Below are 22432 nucleotides of genomic sequence, written 5' to 3' on the forward strand. Positions count from 1 at the left end.
CTGATACATGTTTGTTAGGGATTTTCTTCCTCCCTTGATTTCCATTTGGCCAATGTGAATGGTGGGGATATGTCCCATGTGGTGGTAGGGATACCATTTACAACAACAACAACAAAGCCTTTAGTCCCAAACAAGTTGGGGTAGGCTAGAGGTGAAACCCATAAGATCTCGCAACCAACTCATGGCTCTGGTACATGGATAGCAAGCTTCCACGCGCCCCTGTCTCTTTTGGGTTTCATCTCCATAAGAGTGGCTGAGTTTTTACGTTGGCTCGCCAAGCCTATCACAACCCTCCTCCTTTACCCAGGCTTGGGATACCATTTGTTATGGAAAATTCTCCCCGAGGCTGTGTGCCCATAGTTTTATTTTCCTAGCAACCAAATGAGCCCTAAGTGTAATCAGGGGAGGAAAAGGGGTAAGGGTACGCCCCTCCCTCTTCCAATGCATGAATATTAGTAAATCAAGCTCGGTTAATAACCTCACTCGATTTGTAACATGAAAAGTATTAAAAATATAGTGGTAAACAGTTAAAAAAATTCATCGTGTAAAAATTGTTCACTATGTTGAACTAAAACCACGACACTTTATTTTGGAATGGAGGCTGAAGAACTTATTGAACCGGCGACAGGGGATTGGGACACGTTGCTGGTGAACCAAACCTTTTGTGGTGTGGATGTTCAAAGAATTCTCTCCATCCCACTGCCAATTTACGAGATGGCCGATTTTGTGGCTTGGAGCTATACAAAAACGGGTGTTTTTTCAGTAAGATCTGCCTATCACGCAGTTTGGGATAGTCAATTCGGGCAACGTTTACAACAAATTGACAGCTCGACCTCAACTACGCCCACTTGGGAGTCTATTTGGTCTCTGAACTGCCTGGGGAAAGTCAAAATTTTCATTTGGAGAGCGCTCAATAGTTCAATTCCCTATCGTGCGAGCTTGTCTGACAGGCATATCAAAATTTCACCACTTTGTCCAGTTTGTAAGAATGGCCCTAAAACAATTCGACACTTTCTGTTTGAGTGCCCGGTGGCATTGGAGGTTTGGAAACTGCTTTGGTCTGTACGATGTGATAAAGCAAGGTTTGCTTATGGATAAGTCTGGGGAGAGGGTTTTGGATTTTCTTCTAAATTTGCTTGAGAACTTTGTCCAGATCCTTGGACTTCCGAAGCTGAAGGAAACAATTGCAACTTGCTGCTGGTATTTGTGGTGGGAAAGGAGAAAGCATACGCATGGGGGAACACCGCAAACTGCATCCCAAATTAATCTCTCAGTTCGAGCAATTGTGGCGAATTTTATCTCAGCTTATTCACCTAAGGCGCGAGTACGCCTTGATGGCCGGGTCAAACCGAGGCATGATTGCGTCAAGCTTAATGTGGATGCGGGTTTCGATGCTGACACACTCGAAGGCTCGGTTGGAGCTGTCATCCGAGATCATAACGGCAAGTTCATAGCGGCTGCAAATGAAAAATTGAATATCTGTTATGATGCACTCACGGCAGAAGCCATTGCGGTCAGGTTTGGTTTGAACTTGGCTCGTACAGCAGGCTGCAATAGAATCGAACTGAATTCGGATAGTTTGGAGGTAATAGGCGCACTAAAGAAGGGATTTTCATCTTCAGTAGCTAGTGCCATCTTTGATGACTGCTACTTTATGTCTCTTGATTTTTCCCATACCTTGTATGAGCACTGCTGTAGAGAGAATAATCGTGTAGACCATGAGTTAGCTAGGCTCGCTAAATTCTCACCCCCTCATGTATGGTTGGATTCCCCACCCAGGGAAGTCTTACTGTTGATTGTATCTGATGCTACTATTGTAACAGTTTAATAAAGAGAAGGTTTATGTGTCAAAAAAATATTTTTAAAAACCATTGCGTATTTTTTATAATGTAGATGTATAAAAACTATATTTATAGAAACGAAAAGAAGGAATGCTTGTCATCTCTTTTAAAAATGTGCATCGTGTATTTTCACAAATACTCTTGAATAATTTTTTTAGTAAATAAAAATAAAAAGGAATATTAAATAAATATAAAAGGTAAAAAATTCCGAATAAAAACCAGGAAAACGTCAGAGAGAGAGAGAGAGAGAGAGAGGGAAAAAACAGTATTAGCCGCTTAATAGGCCTGGTTAATATAGCACGCCCCCTGTGCGAGGTTCGTCGAGCGATGAATAGGTGGTTTAGAGAAAGTCCACAGGTGGGCTGGCCCGCTTCGACCACCACCCCACCCGCGCCGCCGATCGATCCATCGATCAAACCCAACCCAACCCAGCCCAGCCCCCCTCTCCTCGCCTCCCTCCCCTCCTCTCCGGCCTCGCCCACGCGCCGCTGCTCGCGCGGGGAGAGAGAGAGAGAGAGAGAGAGAGAGAGAGAGAGAGACGGACGAAGCGGAGATCGATCGGACGAACGCCGCCGCCGCATCGGAGCACGCGCGCGCGCGAGCGAAGCCGTCCCCGCCTCGCTCGGTCCGTCCGTCGCGCCGTTCGTTTCGCTCCCCGTTCGCCGCGTTGATCTAATTTAATTTCGTCGCGGTTTTTTTGATCAGGCCTGGGAGTTAGGGCGCGATGGCGGCGCCGCCGGCTAGGGCTCGGGCCGACTACGACTACCTCATCAAGCTCCTCCTCATCGGCGACAGCGGTGAGCCCCCTCCCCCCCCTGCCCCCCCGTCCTCGCCTCTCGATCCGCGCGGGATCTGGCGGCGTATTCGTTAGGCGGTTTGATTTCGATGCGCCAGTTGGGATCTGGCGCGCTAGATCATTTTTCGCGGAGGCTGCTGTGTGCCCGTGTGAAATTTGAACGGGCGATAGAATCTAGCCTCTCGTGTTCCGTTGGATTAGTGCGTGCTCTGTAACAGGAGTAGCCTGTTCCTGCTTGCAAATTATAGAAGCAATAGGAGCTACGTAATCGCGCAACTGATACAAGTGAGGATGTAGTTATTACATTGATCGTCACATGGAGTCAGGAGCAAGCTCTTGTTCCTGTAACTGCCTGTCCCGGTGTTACGGAAATCGCATGGTTGGTATGAATCGTGCAAGTAGGATAATGAATTTCATTTTCTCTTTCCCCTTAACTGTGTAAATAACTGAACCAGGATTAAGCAAACCACTAGCTTTCCCCCTGTTTCTCTGACCTTACCATACCTGTATGTTTTGGTTATGTATACTCTTGTTGTTTTCATGTCGATGTGCAACTTGTAACTGATGCTTAGCCTATTAGCCTTACACAGCATTTCTCCGATTTCATGTCTAAAGGAGCATTTATGGTTTTACCTTGTTGTGACTAGTCTTCTCTCTGAGTATTCCCAGTCGATGTACTTCTGGATTCCAGCTTTAGGTTTTTCTGGCACAGACTATAGCATTCTATGTTGTTCCATTATCAATCATTTACAAAGTTTATTTACTTACGTAGGTGTTGGGAAAAGTTGTCTGCTTCTGCGGTTCTCAGATGGCTCCTTCACCACTAGCTTCATCACCACTATTGGGTATGTACTGTTGTAGAAATCACAAAAATATTAGCTTGGGAATTATTATTCTACATGGTAATGCTTGTATGAAGTTATGAATCATGACTGGGTTTCTTGAAACAGTATTGACTTCAAGATAAGGACTGTTGAGTTGGATGGCAAGCGGATTAAGTTGCAGATCTGGGATACTGCTGGCCAAGAACGCTTTCGGACTATAACTACTGGTATGGTTCCACACTTTGAGCAAAGCAAGAGTAGGCTCCTCCTGATTGTATGGATGAAGTTTGTGAAATGTGCAATTCTTCTTTGCAGCCTACTACAGGGGAGCGATGGGCATTTTACTTGTTTATGATGTCACGGACGAGGCGTCATTCAATAGTATGGACCTGTGTGCTTCAGATAACATTGAGCAAAATTTCCTTTTTCTGATTATCTCCATTGTTTGCAGACATCAGAAATTGGATCAAAAACATTGAACAGCATGCTTCAGATAACGTGAGCAAAATTTTGGTGGGGAACAAAGCGGATATGGATGAAAGCAAAAGGGTATACTCTTGTATCCTGGCCTGTTTCTAGGCATGTTTGTTCTGTAGCTGTTTCATCTTAGCTTCATGTTGCGGACTGGTTTGTTTCATGTGCAATGCAGAAAATAGATATTCACCGAACCGAACTATATTCAGGCTAAGCAGATGTTACTATTTGTTAAATTAGATTTAAGCTGTACAGATGTTACTCTGATACATTTAGATGTCATGCAAACAAAAAGAAAACATGCTCAGCATTATTATGGCTTACATTTTACATTCAGTTTGTCACTCACTTATCTTTGGAAGAATCCATATCTCTCTTATCTGCTCAATTGCTTTCATGCAGGCTGTTCCCACTTCAAAGGGCCAGGCCCTGGCCGATGAATACGGGATCCAGTTCTTTGAAGCGGTTAGTGAAAGTCACAACCTTCAACCTTGCTACATGTAGCATTTAAGCTCCGCACAGCAGTGAAATTTTATGTTGATTTATATGGCATCTTTCTAAGCATTGGTGCCCAACTGCCGATACCTTGGCATTTGTTTCCCACGCATAATCCTTTATATATTACTGTCCCCGCAGAGTGCAAAGACAAACATGAATGTCGAGCAGGTTTTCTTCTCTATAGCAAGAGACATCAAACAGAGACTCTCGGAGGCAGATTCCAAGACTGAGGTATCCCAATCATTCCCATAGTTCTGAGAGCATCTTTGCGCTTGCGACGGCTGGGCAGTGCCTTACAGTAATCTCGTTGGTTTCAGGGGGGGACTATCAAGATCAACACGGAGGGTGATGCCAGTGCAGCAGCAGGACAGAAGTCGGCTTGCTGTGGGTCTTGAACCGTCGTCGTCGCTACGGGAAAAAAAAGATAGTTGCGACACGGTGCTTGTAATTCTTGTCATTCCATTCTTTGCCTGCTGGTTTCGTTGTGTTATTTAAGTTATCGCTGTTGTTAGGATTTGGACAAATTGGTGTTACGTCAGCAATTACTTGCAGTATCGGTGGAAACTTTTTGTTTTTCTTGAGATGAAACTCTGCTACTCCATTAAGGCTGCTAAACCCGGTACATAATGGGTGTAGGCATGCACAGGCGGAGGAGCCTGCGAGCGTCCGCATCCATCAATTTTGCACCAGTATGGTTATTAAAGTAGCAGTGATTAGCTTAGTTTTTACCTGGCGGATGTCTCCGCTTGCATCCCTGTAATCGGGGAAGTTCGTCCACCGCCTCTCATGGTATCACCCCTAGCTGCTAGCATATGAGCAGTCTCATTACATGCCTGTGGGCAAAAGTAGACTGTAAAATGAATGAAGATCCAGAGTTCCAGAGACACAGGTGGCCCACTGAGCATGATCAAATGCAGGCGAGCTCAGTTTCTCCTCAACCAACCAGCATGGTGGAGCCTATCGCTGCTCAACCTGGGCTGCAGCACTGCCTTTGTTTCCTCGTGTGAGTCAATGCACACTGTGTAGGCTGATTTCACCAGGAAAATGCCGTTGCTATCGTGATGCCTTGGCTTTGGTTGCAGACACGAACCAGATCCTCTCATCCCACAGAGTCTTTGAATGCTGAGTGCAACAGCGGCATCACACCGGCTGAAGGTTACGAACTTGAGACCGGATCGACCAACTAGACGACTGGGACCGGGCGATCGCGGCGGTGGCCGGCGAGTAGGCACGGTGGCTGATCCCTTCCCTCGGCTGCACATACGTTTCCTGCAGACGAGCCTCGTGCTGCCCGTCATGGTCAGCTCCGGCGCCACCGTACGTGCTCTGCCACATTCCCTCCCTTTGTGTTGGGGTGTCGTACGTGAGGTGAGGTTGTCTAGCACCTGCAAGAGCACATGAAAATGGGTTCTCCGGAGAGGCGTTCTAAGGGGCCGGCACGCAGGCACGGGAGGTGCACGTGCACCACAACGTTAGCTTCCGCCACGCCTACGGCCACCGCCAGGAAGACCATGTCGCACGCGGCAAACTCGTGCGTCAAGTCCTTGACGTCGGCGTGCACAACAGCATTCTCGTGGCCACGTCGTGACAATGGCGGGCACGGCCGCGTACGATGCACACGTGATGAACGCACCTGCGACGGGTGAGGCCCGGCGCGTGGCTCACTGACATCCTTCGGTTCTTTTTTAGTCTGTATATAAATTTTGTCTAAAATTAAAGTATCTCTATTTTGACCAAACTTATAGAAAAATATATCAACACGCATAATACCAAATCAATATCTTTAGATTTATTATAAAACTGTTGTTATAAAATTTAGTTTCATAGTATATATATTTGGTATTGCAGATGTTGATATTTCTTTAATATACATTTGGCCAAACTTTATAAAGTTTGACTTGACAAAAATCTAATATGTGAAGTAAAAAAGGACCGGAGGGAGTGCTTTACTCAAAAATGATTAACAAGCTCATGTCGCCAAAGTTTGACTGAGATGGTACAAATAGAATTGAAAATTGATGCATTGAATAGAACATCTTTGAAGTAAAATAACATGGAAACTTGGCTCATGTTTCTTTCCCCGGCCTCGCGTGGTATATTCCAACCTGGCCTCACTTGTATGAAATGGCCGGTAGCTCATTTGGATCACCCTCATACTCCCACGGTCCGCGCAGCCAGGTAAGGGGCGTCCAACTAGAGTGCGCTCCGACATCCAAGCCAACACAAGCAACTCTAGACTGCCAATTGAGGCACCTCTGACACGCCTCATTAAGCAGCAAACTGAAAACATACACACATAAAGAGTTTGAAAGGATTTCAAAATGCAATATTTTGTTAATAATACAGGATGGATTGGATACAATGCAAGAGGTCGAGTGCCTCTGGTGTTCGAATTAGAAAGCGAGGGCCGCAGCTTCATGGGTGTACCCAACCACTACTAGGAAAAGGCCTACTAGTGGCGCACCAGTTTTGCCTACTAATGGCGCACTACTGATGCGCCACTAGTATTATATATTAATGGCGCACCACTGGTGCGCCATTAGTATCTGGTATACTAATGGCGCACCACGCCGTGCGCCATTATAGACCAACATGCGCCATTAATATGCCTCTCAGGGGGCCATATTTACCCATGTGCTTTGGCAGTATGAATATTAGGTTTTTTTTATTTTTCTGATTTTTGCATAGGTTACAAAATATATTATTGGACAGAATATAGACAGCACCACACAGCAACAGCAGATTCATCGAATACAATAGAAGATTAGTCTCCGAATACAATTTATCATATTAGTCTCTGAATTCAAAAGACCGAACAAAGATAGAACATTACAAGTCTCGAGACCGCGAGTAGCGAGTCTGTCAGAAGTAATACTAATCCTAACAAGTCCTACTAATCATCATCATACAACTTCTACTCGTTATTAATAACAAGTCATACGATCATCATCTTGATAGTCATCGAACCAACCCTACTTAATTGTTCTTAGCACATGATCATCAGTATTAGGCAGGACCTAAATACCTTATTTAAGGTAAAATAGTATAAAACAATATAGACCCTGACTCTCCATTATGGAGAATGGAGAACATCATGTCTCCAATTCTTGCGCTTCGCTTCCTTTTGCTTCCAAGAACCTCCTTACGACTGTCTATACATTTTTTTCATCCTTTGATTTTCATGTCTCCACTTCTTTTAGAAATCTCGTATGGACAGTTGAGATTCGTAGGATGACCTGGCTGTCTGTTCAAAATATTAAGACTACCTTTCTGATACATCAAATGAGGCACACAATTCTCTGAGATTATCTGTTGAAAAATATAGTAATAACTTCATAATTAGCAATGATGTACTAGTTTTAGAAGTATGCAAAAGATGCATGGATGTCGTAATAGTAAAAATCTTACCAGGGTATCTCCATGGTAGTTACCGTAGTTGAACACATGCACTAGTGGCACGTATTGGCCATAATGTTGAGGAGTTTGATTGTAGATATTGTAATTCTCAATGTCAGTACAAAATCCGACCAGATGATTTTTTTCCTTGTAAGTTGTTAATTCGGAGCCATCGGTGTAGTGGGTTTTGTTTACCATCTCCCACACATTCTTTGAACAATAAAAATAAGCTGTCAATGGAAATAAGCTGTCAATTATTTTGAAATAAACAATATAAATTAGCTAATAACTATGTTTGAGAAACTCACATAGCGGTAGAACTGGAGGCGTATCAACAAGGACCCAAATGTCCATATTGTCTTGGTCGATGTCAGGATTACCAAGATCCATGGTGACAAGCATACCCTCATCAAAACCATACATCTTGCAAAATGCTTCCCAATTTTTGCAATCAAAATGGGTTACGCTCCCAGAATTATACAGATTTACTTCAAAGTCCACATCGTGATCTTCAAAATGCTTCCTTTCATGTCCTATTTTTAGGTGAATTTTCTTTGTTTCAGAAATTTCATGGTCTTCAAAATCCATCCTCTCCAAGACATAGCGTCTTGCATGGCATGGGATAAGCTATACTCGAATTGTAAAAGATGAAAAATTACATGTTGAAATAGTTGAAGTCATGCTTAATTATGAAAAAAACTATTGTCGTAGTTGCGCACCGTTTCAACTTCGAAGGTCTCCTTGAGCTTAATGCTGAAGCGCCGATCATCGTCCAGGTGAGGCCTGTCGCACAGACCTCGATTGTCGTGGCACCAGTCGCACTCCCCCGGAAGACTTTCGTCGTCCGATGACGACATTTCCTACGTTCATAATTCAAAACTACATAGGATGAGTGGTTCCTCTTCCAGATTAGGGTTTATCGATGACGAGCAACTGACATTAGTAATAACTATGAGTTGATATCACACTTCTATATGTATAACACAAGAGGCAGTTGATCCTACTTAATTAAGTACTAAGATACCCCGGCCCATGCATTTGTCGCAAGTACCCCATATGTCCTATTTTTAGAAAAGTCATGCTAAAATTCACGAAAAATTTTAGCATGACCTTTGCTGAAAATAGGACATATGGAGTACCCGATTTTCCTGGAACGGAAGTTAATCGACATTCCGGCAAACTCAAGGGCCTCTCGGGGTACCTGCAAAATCATCACGACACGATGGTCGGAGACAAAACTTAGCAAACTCCTTCCCTTCACTCGGGGTACAACAATATATCTTCTAGCCATGAAAAATAATACCAACTAGGATCGGTATGACCTTCGTTTTTCATTTTCTGTATGATCAATTAAATCTTCTACAAGTTTATATGAAAAGGTTCAGCAACTTGAAACGTAACTCTTGCTTGGTGTTCCAAATCATTTCATTTATATTTTAAATAACAGTAGGAATTATTTCATAATAGAATTTACCCCAAAAACAAATCCCTTTAATACCATTCTCAAACTCTGAGTTGCCTCTATTGCACTAAAACTAATTCAAATAATTTTTATAAAATTGCCACAAATTTTTTGGAAGACCCTATAATTCCTATAAATCATTTTTGAACAAAGACCCATCCCACTCTTTTGAAATTTTTGAGAGAAACACCCACTTGTCCATTCTGATCCATTTTCAGTTTACAACTACAACCCTATTTCCCCTAGCTCCTAAAAATCTACAAAATTATCCCAACACAAGAACAGTACCTACACTCCTTTTTCCCAAACATCTCCTGATCACAAGTTCTAAATTTTCAATAGGCCACATGGATTTGCTGAATCAGCATGAACCTTTCAAGTACCAAAAATGCAGCATTTTCTTGGCACGACCAAGCTACTTCACGATAATTCATATTTTAAGAATTCTCACATTTCATATATCGTCTTTTTCAAAACAAAAAAGTATCTATGGGGGCTGCAGCTGCATGTTGTGTATCAATGTACCTTATATATCACGAATCTAAACTAGACAAACACAAATCTAAACTGAACAATTAATAGGTTGCAAGAATATATAAAATCTGAACATTACACAATTTTGAACAGTACACTCTCAAATTCATAGAAATTTGATAGAGAGAGAGGGAGACAGCAAGGATTCAGATTTAGAGAAGTGCAGCAGGAGGGAAGTGGAGAGGAGGAGCAACAACAGTTTTGAGGTTTCAGAGAAGAGCAGCGGCAAGACGTTGAGAGGAGGAGCAGCAGGAGTAAAGCAAGAGGGAGGAGCAGCAACAAGGCGAGGGCGAGTGTCGGTGTCAAAACCGGCGGATCTCGGGTAGGGGGTCCCAAACTGTGCGTCTAGGCCGGATGGTAACAGGAGGCAAGGAACACGATATTTTACCCAGGTTCGGGCCCTCTTGATGGAGGTAAAACCCTACGTCCTGCTTGATTAATATTGATGATATGGGTAGTACAAGAGTAGATCTACCACGAGATCAAGGAGGCTAAACCCTAAAAGCTAGCCTATGGTATGATTGTTGTATGATGAAGTTGTCCTACGGACTAAAACCCTCTGGTTTATATAGACACCGGAGAGGGTTAGGGTTACACAAAGTCGGTTACAATGGTAGGAGATCTTGAATATCCGCATCGCCAAGCTTGCCTTCCACGCCAAAGAAAGTCCCATCCGGACACAGGACGAAGTCTTCAATCTTGTACCTTCATAGTCCTGGAGTCCGGCTGAAGGTATAGTCCGGCTACCCGAACACCCCCTAATCCAGGACTCCCTCAGTAGCCCCTGAACCAGGCTTCAATGACGACGAGTCCGGTGCGTAGATTGTCTTCGGCATTGCAAGGCAGGTTCCTCCTCCAAATTCTTCATAAAAGTTTGTAAACACCAAGAGTAGTGTTCGGCTCTACAAAATAAGTTTCCATGTATTGCCACAGAGAGAATAATATTAACACAAATCTAATCTGCTGACGTATTCCGCAGCGTGACATCACACTACGGCCAAGCCTTTATTCGAATCGTTTTCACTTTTCCACCTCAGCATGTTTTGCGAGGCGGTTTCCTTGGCACATCTTGTCAAAGCAGAGATCGTGTCCCCCTTTTACGGGATTCTCATCAATACGGACGTGGGTAACCCAACCGTGCCATTTATCACGGCGCTTGGGAGGCAAGCGAGTTTTACTAGGCTGGTGGGGACGCATAGTCGCATCCGCCCATATAAGGGGATAAGGATCCACCTTTTTACCTACGCCTTCTTCCTCCTTTGCCTATCCATCTTCTGCGCACCCGAGCTCCAGCGCCCAAGCCCGCACTTCCTACCTCAACCTTCTCCAGCAATGTCCGGAGCGGGAGGCAAGTGGATGGTCTCCTCCGTCACGGAGGGCCATGTCAAAAAGCTAAGGAAGGCCGGATACCTGTCCAAAGACATCGCGCACCGGCTTCCTGAGGAGGGGCAGCTTCTCCCCACCCCAAGGCCCCATGAGAGGGTAGTATTTCTTCCCCACTTCCTTCGCGGACTGGGTTTTCCTCTCCATCCATTTCTCCGCGGGCTCATGTTCTACTATGGCCTAGATTTCCACGATCTGGCCCCGAACTTCATCATCAATATCTCGGCGTTTATCGTCGTGTGCGAGGCTTTCCTCTGCATCCGTCCCCATTTCGGCCTCTGGCTCAAGACTTTCAACGTCAAGCCAAAGGTGGTGCGCGGCAACCAGGTGGAGTGCAGAGGTGCCATGGCGGGCAAAATAGCCAACGTCCTATGGCTCGAGGGCTCCTTTGTGGAGACCTTGAAGGGGTGGCAGTCAGGGTGGTTTTACATCACCGAGCCACGCGATCCGAAGTGGATCGCAGCCCCTGAATTTCGATCCGGACCCCCTACGCGGCTCACGTCCTGGAAGGAGACGGGCTTGTCGTGGGGCGACAAAGAAGAGGTGACCGGACTGCAAAAATGCATCCAGTCCCTGGTGAACAAGCAGCTCAAGCTTGTCAACGTAGTCCAGGTCATGCTCGTCCGCCGGATCCTTCCGTGTCAAGAACGGGACTTCAATTTGTGGGAGTTCAACCCGGCGCAGCACCGAACTCTGAGCAGGCTCTTCGACACGACGTACGAAGATGTCTGGAGGGGGCTAACCAAAGGCGCCGAGGCTCCCACATCCGCCTCCGAAGACCGCGGATTCAGCTCGCAGCGTCCTGCTGGCGAGGTAAAATATTTTCATCTTTTACAGGATGTTAAGTTTTCTTCATAGTTTGACTCTATGCGGGATCTAAACTCCCTCACCTTTGACAGGATTGGCAGGCGAAGTCCGGACTGATTAACTGTCCGGCTCCCTTGCCTGAAGACCCAGCCCCTGCTCTCCTAGTGAAGCTGCTGGTTCCGGCACCTTATGTGATGCCGGAGAAGAAGGCCAAGAAGAAGAAGGCCACGGGGACTCGAAAGAGTTCCTGACATACAGTGGTGTCGGACTCGTCGTCCGACGAGTCCGAGACGCACTCCTCTCGTGAAGACGAGGAGGAGGAAGAAGAGACCTCTTCCCCTCCAGCGGGGGGAGGAAAGAAGAGGAAGGCCGCCCCAGTAGGGGAGGCCGAAGGGTCCAAGAAGAGGAAAACCCCTCCGCCGGACTACGCCCCCGACGCCGACGAGGACGAAGAGGAGTGGCCGGACAGGGCCAAGCGTCCGGCGAAATCGTAAGTGTTCGGATACCAGAGTAACTCATGATATTCCTTTTGTTGCGCAGCTTTCCCTAATGTCGAATGTAATCATGCAGCCCGCCCAAGGACGGGCTCGACGAGTCGTCGAGCGGCTCCCTGGATTCATCGGACGTGAATTCAGTTCCGCCCGCTGCCTCCCCCTGTGCTGCGGATGACGCCGAAGTGGCGTCGCGACAAGCTCCGGGGCAAGAGGAGGTGGTCCAGGAGGAACCGGCGAGGCGACCTCCCGGACTCCAGGAGTAAAGGGGACCAGACCCCCCAGGGCTCCAAGTCCGGCTTTAAGCCGGACACCGCGCCGGAATCATCAACGGTTCCGGACCGCGGCAGGCGAACTCCTGCCAAGAGGAGCAAGCCTATTGAGCCGGCGTCCTCCATCCAACCGGAGGCGCCGGACAATCTGCTGGAGGTGCTTAAGGGCGCCTCCATCGACGAGGAGCACCGTACCATCATGAGTACGGTGGTCCAGAAGGTTCGGTCCGCCAAAAGCGGACTGACTGAATCTTGTGCTAGCCTTCTAACAGGCTTCGAGGTAAGTAAAAAACATGTAAAAATATTACCGCATAGACAGTAGCCCCTGATGCTCTGTTTGGCGTTCGGAAAGAAAAGCCGAATAGACGATCTATTAAATATCGCAGGAGTCTAACTAAAAAGGAGTCAATATACGTATGCAGGCTTCGCTGCTGGCCACCGCCGCACTGACTGCGGAGGTGGGTGCCCTGAAGCAGGGCCTCGAGCGGACCAAGCAAGAGCTCGGCCTTGCCAAACGGCAGCTCGAGGAGAAAGAAGTTAAGAGATACCTTATAGAAAAAATGCCTATAAGAAGACGCAATTGCAAAAAATGACAGGAGTACACTGCTTATTGTAGGGGCCACAACTGAGGTGGCGACCCTCAAGCAGGCGCTGTCCGAGGCCGAGAAGAAAGCGGCCACGGAGCGCACCGAGCGGGAGAAATTTGAGGCGCAGGTCGGCGAGGTGCAGCAAGAGCTTCAAGCTCTCATGAAAAAACATGAGAGTTGGGAGCTCAACTCGAAGACGCGAGCGTCCGAGCTTGCTGCGGCCCTTAAAACTGCCAAATCTGCTAAGGCCGAAGCCCAGAAGGCCCTCCAGGAATTGGATGCGGTGAAAAAGATAGCGGCGGGTAAGGCATTCTCTATGCAAAGCAGACATATAAAAGTAAACTACTTGTTACTTACCCGAATCCGGAGCTCTCCAGGGGCATTCGCAGATCTTCCCCGCAGCGTATCCGATGCCGCCGCATTCTACCGAGCCGAGGAAGGCAGCTCGACGGAGAAGGTGTTCTGGTCTCAGTACGCTGAGGCCGGACACCCTGTGCCCTTGAGCGACCAACTGAAACAGCTGTCGAGCTCCACAAGGCGGCCGAACAAGCCCTGAAGGGCTTCATAGTTCGGCTGTGGCCTGGAGAGGCCCTGCCTGGGAGCTACTTCGGACTGGTGCGGCGGCTGGTGGAGGCTTGTCCAAGGCTCGAGGTCATCAAGCGCTCCGTCTGCATCGAAGGTGCCCGTAGGGCCCTTGCCCGTGCAAAGGTGCACTGGGGTAAGCTGGACGGTGAGAAGTTTGTGAGGGACGGGCCGCCGCCGGGGAAGGAGCATCGCAAGCCCGAGAACTATTACAAGGATGTTCTGACTGGTGCCCACCTTATGGCGAATGAATGTACCAAGGATGTAATTTTTGAATGAACTCGCTCGTGTTATCCTGTGTGCTGAAAACTTATTCATACTAGATGATACCTCGTGCGTTGCTGCGGGACATTTGTGTGTAATATTTTAGAGATTCATGAGGTGAATTCTTAAAGCAAAGATAAGGGATAAAAAATAAAATGAATTTTCGGTCACACAAAGCACATTTGCAAAATGTATAAGATATATGAATATCCTACTAAAATATATTCTATACTTTTCAGTCCTGCAAATTACAGGAAGCTTGGCAGACCAAGGTAACAGTTGCAGTAGCGCAATAATTCAGCAAAGTCCCATTATAATGTTTCAACGGTATAAACAATTGTCGTCAATAAGCACCAGTACAACACGGCATGTGGAAAAATCTGGCAAACTTTAAAAATACAAATATGAACATTGTAATCAGTTTAAGCAAGATTGGAACCGGTTGTTTGTGATAGATCTTAAAATATTTTTCCTGGCCCAAAAGACCGCCTGAACCTACCAAAAAAGCACTATGTTTGGCAAACTGTATGCACCATGTTTAACACCTGTATGTTACTATTAGGAGATATAGGGTAGATGTCTAGCTGATACAAAATAGGGATGACCATAGTAAAATGTAAGACGAACATAACCATAGATTGCAGTCATAAGACACTTGGTAGTGTGTCGGTAGAGATTCAGTGATCGGACAAAAACTTTGGAAATCTGCACAGATGACATGTGAATTGTTAATAGAAGTACATATCAAAGCTTCTCCCAGCAAAATCAGTAACTACACTGATATTGAACGGTGGCAGTCATCGTTCCAAATCTCTAATGGATAGTGGTTTAAGATCAAATAGAAATTCGATCAATAATCAAAATACCATGAGACTCAATAAAGTAAAAAGGATCAAGAATTTATTAGAAATTAAGAGAAGTCATGAATTTGGGAACACATTTACCTCCCTGACAGGAATGTCGAGGTAAAGGATAGAGGAGTGTAGTGCAAATTTCTTTTTGTCATTTGTATAGATATGTTCAATGATGTAACCCTGGACGGAAGAAGAAAATTAAACCAGTATATATATGGTAAATTCATGGAACCTGTTCAATTGGTGCCTTACCATTCGCCCTGTTTACATTGTTGTCCTGCTCGTAATTTGCCTTCCGGCAGTTGCTCACTAGCATCTTTATCCATCCATGATTTCCCCTAAGGATGACGCAAGCAGAGATCTGCTGCCAAAAAAAATGAACAAATCTGTATGTTTTTGTTAGCGTCGTGAACTAAATCCCACCCTTCAATCCCCTCCCCGCTAAACCGTGGGGGAGTAATTGTCGTGAAGAAGATGGGGAGTTGACATCAGGAAGAGCCGCCCCAATCATATATTCTGCATGGTAATAAGGCCAGGTAATTATGGTTTTCCGTTTCTTGTGAGTTTGTGGCTGTCGTTCAATGGTGATGAGTGGAAAGCTTCTCGATCGTTGCCGCGTCAAGCGGAAGAGAGAGCAGCAGTGATGAGACTCGCACCAGAGAAGATGTACTGAGCAACCTACTCGCTGTAATTAGATAGATGGGCTAATACCAGGACTGAAATAATAAAGAGGCATGCGTTAGCTAGGCTATCACCAACAACCAAGCCAGGTACGTGTCACGTACGAAACTACTGGCCTGGTTAAAAAATTGCAGTCTAAACCTTGGCTGTTCGGTTGTTTGCTGGAAACGGAGCCATTCATTGGAACGGGCTGCTGATGTGGCACATGCACTGAGGTGAGATGATTGCATGTGAACAAAAATAGGAAGTGACATGTGTGGGGCATGTGTGATGAGGTGGATAGGGTGCATGTCAAGATAATTGAAATAGTGGGGATGAACTTCTTAAGTATATAAGATGCGTTAAGCAATGCTTGTTGAATTTAAAATATTACTTTCTGTGCGGCCGTTTATCAAAAAATTAAGAGATGGCCAGTCGTCGGTTTCTGCCCCCATGTCACTAGTGCTGGGGTGTTCGGAATAAACCTGAGTGCTCTTTTTCCCATGATTGGGTACGTCGAGGAAGGCGCTCAGCACAACGAACAAGGCAATCGAACTATAATGCTTGAACACTCTCACTTAGCCATAGAACTCTATAATTTTAAATTTCGACGAAACCCCTAGTATTCGGAAGACCGAGTTCGGGGCGCTATCCACGCCTTGGCCGGACAAAGCCGGTTCCTCGATCGAAGCGGCATAAGTCTTTAAGGACTCGAAAAACCTCTCGAACAGCGACCGGTCTCTCGCCTCATCATGACAGTCAGTTTTAGCTTTCTCTATTGAGGTGCTCAGCCCAGCTCAACTGGGGCACAATCGCAATAGTTCTCCTAGTGCTACGTTAGCCGATATAGCGGAACATAAGGCACCAAAACACAGGAGCCGGGCAAACCCAACTATTGACCCAAATCATGATTCGGAGCCAATGCATATAGTGCTATAAGTTCGGGGTGCCGCACTTGTGAAAGTGTACGGACTTCTCACGCTATATTGATGGGTATTGAAGCCCCTGGCGTATTTTTGCCGTACCACAGTGTACGGATGCAACATGTTATTAATAAACATATATATAAAAAAGAGGATAATGCAAAAAAATAGACAAAAAGCTATGCATTGTTTATAAAAAGGCTGCTATGAAAGCGGAACGATACAAATAGTGCGATAAGCAAAAGAAATTGGACTATTTAACATGTCCTGGCCAGGGGCAGGCCGCGGAATTGTATTAAAAAACAGGTATACTGCTCGCAATAGAGACCACCTGGGAGTTCCATAGTGCGGCGTGGCTTGTTTGCTTTTCTGGATCTTGCATCATTTGTGCGGCAGTTGAATTGCCGAACGGGTCATTCGAAGTATGGAGTCCTGAGAGTAAGAGAAAAAAAAAAAGGAATCCGGCAGCCCTTGGTGCGGTTTAAGCCGTATTTCGGGCGTGCCGTGATAGTGCCCCTTCCCCTGTGCCCATGGTATTTCAAGAGCGTAGTTATGTACGCGAAGCACTGGTTTCGCTATATCGCGAGGGCTAGGGTTGGGGCCGCATTGCTACGCTAGCTCAGAACGTGCCAGGCGCTCTTGTTGTAGGGTACTCCGGGCGCGCTTGACAGTGTCCGGCTTTTTGAAGGCCGAACTGGAGAACTGCCTAGAGAGGCTGCTTTGTACTTCTGCTGCGAGCGCTGTCGTGTGCTCCTCCGTTCGGAGGGAGCGTTCAGTGTTCCCATTGACCGTGATTACTCCTCTAGGGCCTAGCATCTTGAGCTTGAGGTATGCATAGTGCGGTACCGCGTTGAATTTTGCGAATGCGGTTCGCCCGAGCAGTGCGTGATAGCCACTACGGAACGGGACTATGTCGAAGATTAACTCCTCGCTTCGGAAGTTATCCGGAGATCCGAAGACCACTTCCAGTGTGACTGAGCCTGTACAGTTGGCTTCTACACCTGGTATGACACCTTTAAAGGTCGTTTTGGTGGGCTTGATCCTCGAGGGATCTATGCCCATTTTTCGCACTGTATCCTGGTAAAGCAGGTTCAGGCTGCTGCCGCCGTCCATGAGGACTCTTGTGAGATGAAATCCGTCAATGATTGGGTCTAGAACCAATGCGGCGAAGCCGCCGTGACGGATGCTAGTGGGGTGGTCCCTTCGATCAAAGGTGATCGGGCAGGAGGACGATGGGTTGAACTTTGGGGCGACTGGCTCCATCGCATATACGTCCCGTAACGCACGCTTCCGCTCCCTCTTGGGGATGTGGGTTGCGTATATCATGTTCACCGCCCGCACTTGCAGGGGAAATCCCTTCTGTCCACTGTTGTTCGGCGGCCTGGGCTCCTCCTCGTTGTCGCTATGCAGCCCCTTGTCTTTGTTTTCGGCTCTTAATTTGCCTGCCTGCTTGAACACCCAACAATCCCTGTTGGTGTGATTGGCTGGCTTTTCGGGGGTGCCATGTATCTGGCACAAGCGGTCGAGTATTCGGTCCAAACTGGACGGGCCCTGAGTATTTCTTTTGAATGGCTTTTTCCGTTGACCGGATTTGTAGCCTCGGAATCCGGCATTAATTGCCGTATCCTCGTTGCTGTCGCTGTTAACGCGGCGCTTTTGTTTGTTCTGACGCGACCTGTCGCTTTTGTCCTTGGTATTCGAATTACCAGGGTTCTTGGTTAAATTGTTGCTGCGAGCTAGCCAACTGTCTTCTCCCGCGCAAAAGCGGGTCATGAGTGTCGTGAGGGCTACCATAGATTTCGGCTTTTCCTGTCCCAGGTGCCAGGCAAGCCACTCGTCACGGATATTATGCTTGAAGGCCGCTAAGGCCTCTGCGTCCGGACAGTCGACTATCTGGTTTTTCTTTGTTAGGAACCGTGTCCAGAATTGCCTAGCCGATTCCTCTGGCTGCTGAATTATGTGGCTTAGGTCATTGGCATCCGGTGGTCGCACATAAGTGCCCTGGAAGTTATCAAGGAATTCGGCTTCCAGGTCCTCCCAAGAACCGATTGAGTCTGCTGGCAAGCTGTTAAGCCAATGCCAGGCCGGTCCCTTAAGTTTGAGTGGGAGGTATTTGATAGCGTGTAGATCATCACCGCGGGCCATGTGGATATGAAGGAGATAATCCTCGATCCATACCGCAGGATCTGTTGTGCCATCGTACGATTCGATGTTTACGGGTTTGAAGCCCTCAGGGATTTTATGATCCATCACTTCATCTGTGAAGCATAGTGGGTGTGCGGCGCCTCTGTATTGGGCTATATCACGACGCAGCTCGAAGGAGCTTTGTCTGTTGAGTTCGGCCCGGCCGGATTTATTGCATCCGAAGTGACGATCACCGTCACGTGCCGTGGGGCGCCTGCGCGATCCATAGATCGATCTTGTTTGCCTTGCCTTGTCCTCCAGTATGTCGCGCAGGTCGGACGCATTTTCCGCCTTAGTATGCTTAACGCGGCGTTGGGGCATGGTTTGAGTGGAGGGCCAAGAGGCCTCTCTGTCGCGGCCACGAGGTGGCCGGTCGGCCATGTCATGCGCTGGTGATGTAGGTGCTTCCTCCTCTAGTCGGGGTAGCAGCCTGCGCTTTGGGTAACTCTTGGAAGGGCGTTCGAGTTCATACTCTTCGGCCGCAAGGACTTCAGTCCATCTGTCAGCTAGCAAATCCTGATCAGCTCTAAACTGTTGCTACTTTTTCTTGAGGCTGCTTGCCGTGGCCATAAGCCTGCGTTTAAAACGCTCTTGTTCGGCGAGATCATCTGGCACGACGAACTCGTCATCGTCGAGGCTTGCCTCGTCTTCGGAGGGAGGCGTATAATTATTGTCCTCAACCTCTTGGTCCGCCGCCCTCTCGTGAGGGCTCGCTTCTCTGTCCTCCTGTGCTGAATCTTGCTGGAGGGGGTGTTCTTCGGCGCTATCCGGAGTAGTATTATCTCCCGTGCCGGAATCACCGTTTTTGCTTTGGCGGGATTTAGAGCGGCGCCGCTGACGCCGGCGCTTGGGCTGTTTCTTAGAGTTGTCGTCCCCCGCTGTTCCATCGCCATATCCATCCTTTGGAATGTCCATCATATATATGTCATATGACGAGGTGGCCTTCCAGCGCCCTACAGGTGCTGGTTCTTGTTCGTCTCCTGCATCGTCGTCCATGCCGTCGATGTCTTCGGGGGCGAAGTCAAGCATGTCGGTTAAGTCGTCGACAGTGGCTACGAAGTGGGTGGTGGGTGGGTTTTGAATTTCTTCATCGTCCTTATCCCAACCTTGCTGACCGTAGTCCGGCCAGGGCTCTCCTGATAAAGAGAGAGACTTTAGAGAATTCAGGATGTCGCCGAAGACGAAGATCTGTCCGCAGTGCGAAGCCGCTGAAGACGAAGATCTGTCCGGGGAAAAAAGTCTCACCCTGAACTGCATCGTTGTTGATGATCGAAGGAGCCATCGGGCCTAAAAGCGACGACATAGAGGAACTCTCAATGAAAGCACCAATGTCGGTGCCAAAACCGACAGATCTCGGGCAGGGGGTCCCGAACTGTGCGTCTAGGCCGGATGGTAACAGGAGGCAAGGAACACGATGTTTTACCCAGGTTCGGGCCCTCTTGATGGAGGTAAAACCCTACGTCCTGCTTGATTAATATTGATGATATGGGTAGTACAAGAGTAGATCTACCACGAGATCAAGGAGGCTAAACCCTAAAAGCTAGCCTATGGTATGATTGTTGTATGATGAAGTTGCCTACGGACTAAAACCCTCCGGTTTATATAGACACCGGAGAGGGTTAGGGTTACACAAAGTCGGTTACAATGGTAGGAGATCTTGAATATCCGCATCGCCAAGCTTGCCTTCCACGCCAAGGAAAGTCCCATCCGGATACAGGACGAAGTCTTTAATCTTGTACCTTCATAGTCCTGGAGTCCGGCTGAAGGTATAGTCCGGCTACCCGAACACCTCCTAATCCAGGACTCCCTCAGCGAGCGCGGCCGTGGGCGGCAACACGCAAGCGCGTCTGTGCGCGGGCGCGGCCGACTGCAATGACAACGCAGCAGCGAGGCAACACAGGAGCTTGACGACAGCGCCTACGGCGACGAACCCAACGGGGGAAGGGGGAAATCGGTCAAGGGCCTCATCGAGGTGCTCGACGATGATCTCGGGAGTGGCCGGGGCGGAGCGATGTGACGAGGTGGACTAGGGAGGCCGAGGTTGGGGAAGACGACGATGGCGACGATACGGTGCAGCTCCGGTCGATTGAGAACCCGTAGATGAAGAAGCAGTCGACGGCGGTCCTCCTGGACGTCTCCGTGCGGCGTGGGGTGACTGGTGGCGGCGCAGTGGGTCGGGGTGGCGATGGAGCAGCAGGTCGAGGGCTCGGGGGATTGGGGATTGGGTTCGGCCGGGGAAGGCGGCGCTCGGGGGAAAAGGGATAGAGGAAGGAAAGTTAGTAATGGCGCACCACACCCATGGTGCGCCATTACTAGTTTTAAAAAAAATAAAAAAAATTTGAATTCTTTTTGAAAAAAACTTAGTAATGGCGCACCTGTAGACAGTGCGCCATTACTAGTTTTAACTAGTAATGGCGCACGGTCTACTTGATGCGCCATTAGTATGTTTGTAAAAATGAAAAAAAATTGTTACTAGTGGCGTACCATGTATCTAGTGTGTCATTAGTGTTTTCCACACTAATAGCGCACCTGCACATGGTGCGCCACTGCTATATTGTAGTGGCGCACCATATGTCAGGTGCGCCATTAGTATCCATTTCATCTATAGCCCTTTTCCTAGTAATGAACTTTCAAACGAGCGAGCAATGATAGCCACATCCAAAAAGGTTGGTTGCCACTCGCGTTTGGAAAGAGGTTCCTCGCAATCACATACTCCGACACTGAGTCGTTAACACCCTCGTGGCATATTCGTGTGAAGCCGCGGAGACATACTATAGTCAACATGTTCTCTGATTGGGATCTTCAGGATCATGGAAACATCCCGCCGACTCATTGTCATCTCTCTACAAGGCACAGTGGTGATACCTTTGGAGTTGAATAGAGCATCGGTTATCTTCGAGCCTGATGTAGTCAATGTACCGCTTATCTCGTAACACATTCAAGATAATCGCTCGTGTTTGTATCTGGATTTTTCTAAACCTGACAATGCCCGTGTTTATGCATCTTTTCCGTCCTTAGGGGAATATTTTTTGGGGCTGAGAACTAATGGTTTGACAGACCGACTGCCTTGAATTTGTTGGAAACAATAATTGTGTGGAAACAACTATGAGAAGTGAGCGGAGTTGGTTTGACGCATGATTTTCCTCATGACATCGGGAGAGTTTGTTAAAGGGGTGGTCGCTAAAATTAAAATCCTCAATTTGGCAAGATGAAGTCACCACAAGGGACGCTCACTATGTTCCTCTATTTGCTAAATCCCGTAGCTATCGTTAGTGGAAAACAACAAATTTGACACACGTTTTTTCTAAAGCATGGCATAATTTAGGAGTTTCTGTAGATTGTAAGTGTTGGAGTACAAATTAAGGGCGTCCCGCAATTTTAGGACCATGAATGCATTTTACTCATTAAAATTTAATTCAGATGTGTCATATAAATACAAATTTACTCAATTTTATATGTTCAAAATTCATGAGAATATTGACTAAATCATCATCACTTACTTTTTAAGACCATCTTTCTCTCTCTCTCTCTCAACGAAGTAACTATCACAAAGTTTTCATCATGTATGTTGGGAAGGAAAAGGGTTATGGCCATTGAACG

At 47.2% G+C, this 22432-nt stretch overlaps 1 protein-coding gene across 1 annotated transcript; it reads left to right on the top strand.

Annotated features, from left to right (window-relative positions):
* Positions 1 to 2277: 2277 nt before the first annotated feature.
* Positions 2278 to 5034, top strand: LOC125511149 (ras-related protein RABE1c). Its single transcript, XM_048676448.2, has 9 exons — positions 2278 to 2466; positions 2547 to 2638; positions 3410 to 3482; positions 3588 to 3688; positions 3777 to 3842; positions 3913 to 4010; positions 4338 to 4400; positions 4572 to 4664; positions 4751 to 5034. Exons 2-9 carry the CDS (start codon positions 2566 to 2568, stop codon positions 4826 to 4828), a joined length of 645 nt encoding a protein of 214 aa, XP_048532405.1. The 5' UTR covers positions 2278 to 2466; positions 2547 to 2565; the 3' UTR covers positions 4829 to 5034.
* The last annotated feature ends 17398 nt before the right edge of the window (positions 5035 to 22432 follow it).

The sequence above is a fragment of the Triticum urartu genome, chromosome 5A, assembly GCF_056163025.1.
Source record: "Triticum urartu cultivar PI428250 chromosome 5A, HENAU_Tu73, whole genome shotgun sequence".
In the NCBI taxonomy this organism is placed as follows: domain Eukaryota; kingdom Viridiplantae; phylum Streptophyta; class Magnoliopsida; order Poales; family Poaceae; genus Triticum; species Triticum urartu.

What these genes read in the sequence shown, in the direction of transcription:
- LOC125511149 (XM_048676448.2), top strand. Translation starts at nt 2,566, where the DNA reads ATGGCGGCGCCGCCGGCTAGGGCTCGGGCCGACTACGACTACCTCATC. An exon ending in AGCTTCATCACCACTATTGG is followed by an intron (nt 3,483 to 3,587) that starts GTATGTACTGTT and finishes TTCTTGAAACAG; the next exon opens with TATTGACTTCAAGATAAGGA. An exon ending in GGACGAGGCGTCATTCAATA is followed by an intron (nt 3,843 to 3,912) that starts GTATGGACCTGT and finishes CATTGTTTGCAG; the next exon opens with ACATCAGAAATTGGATCAAA.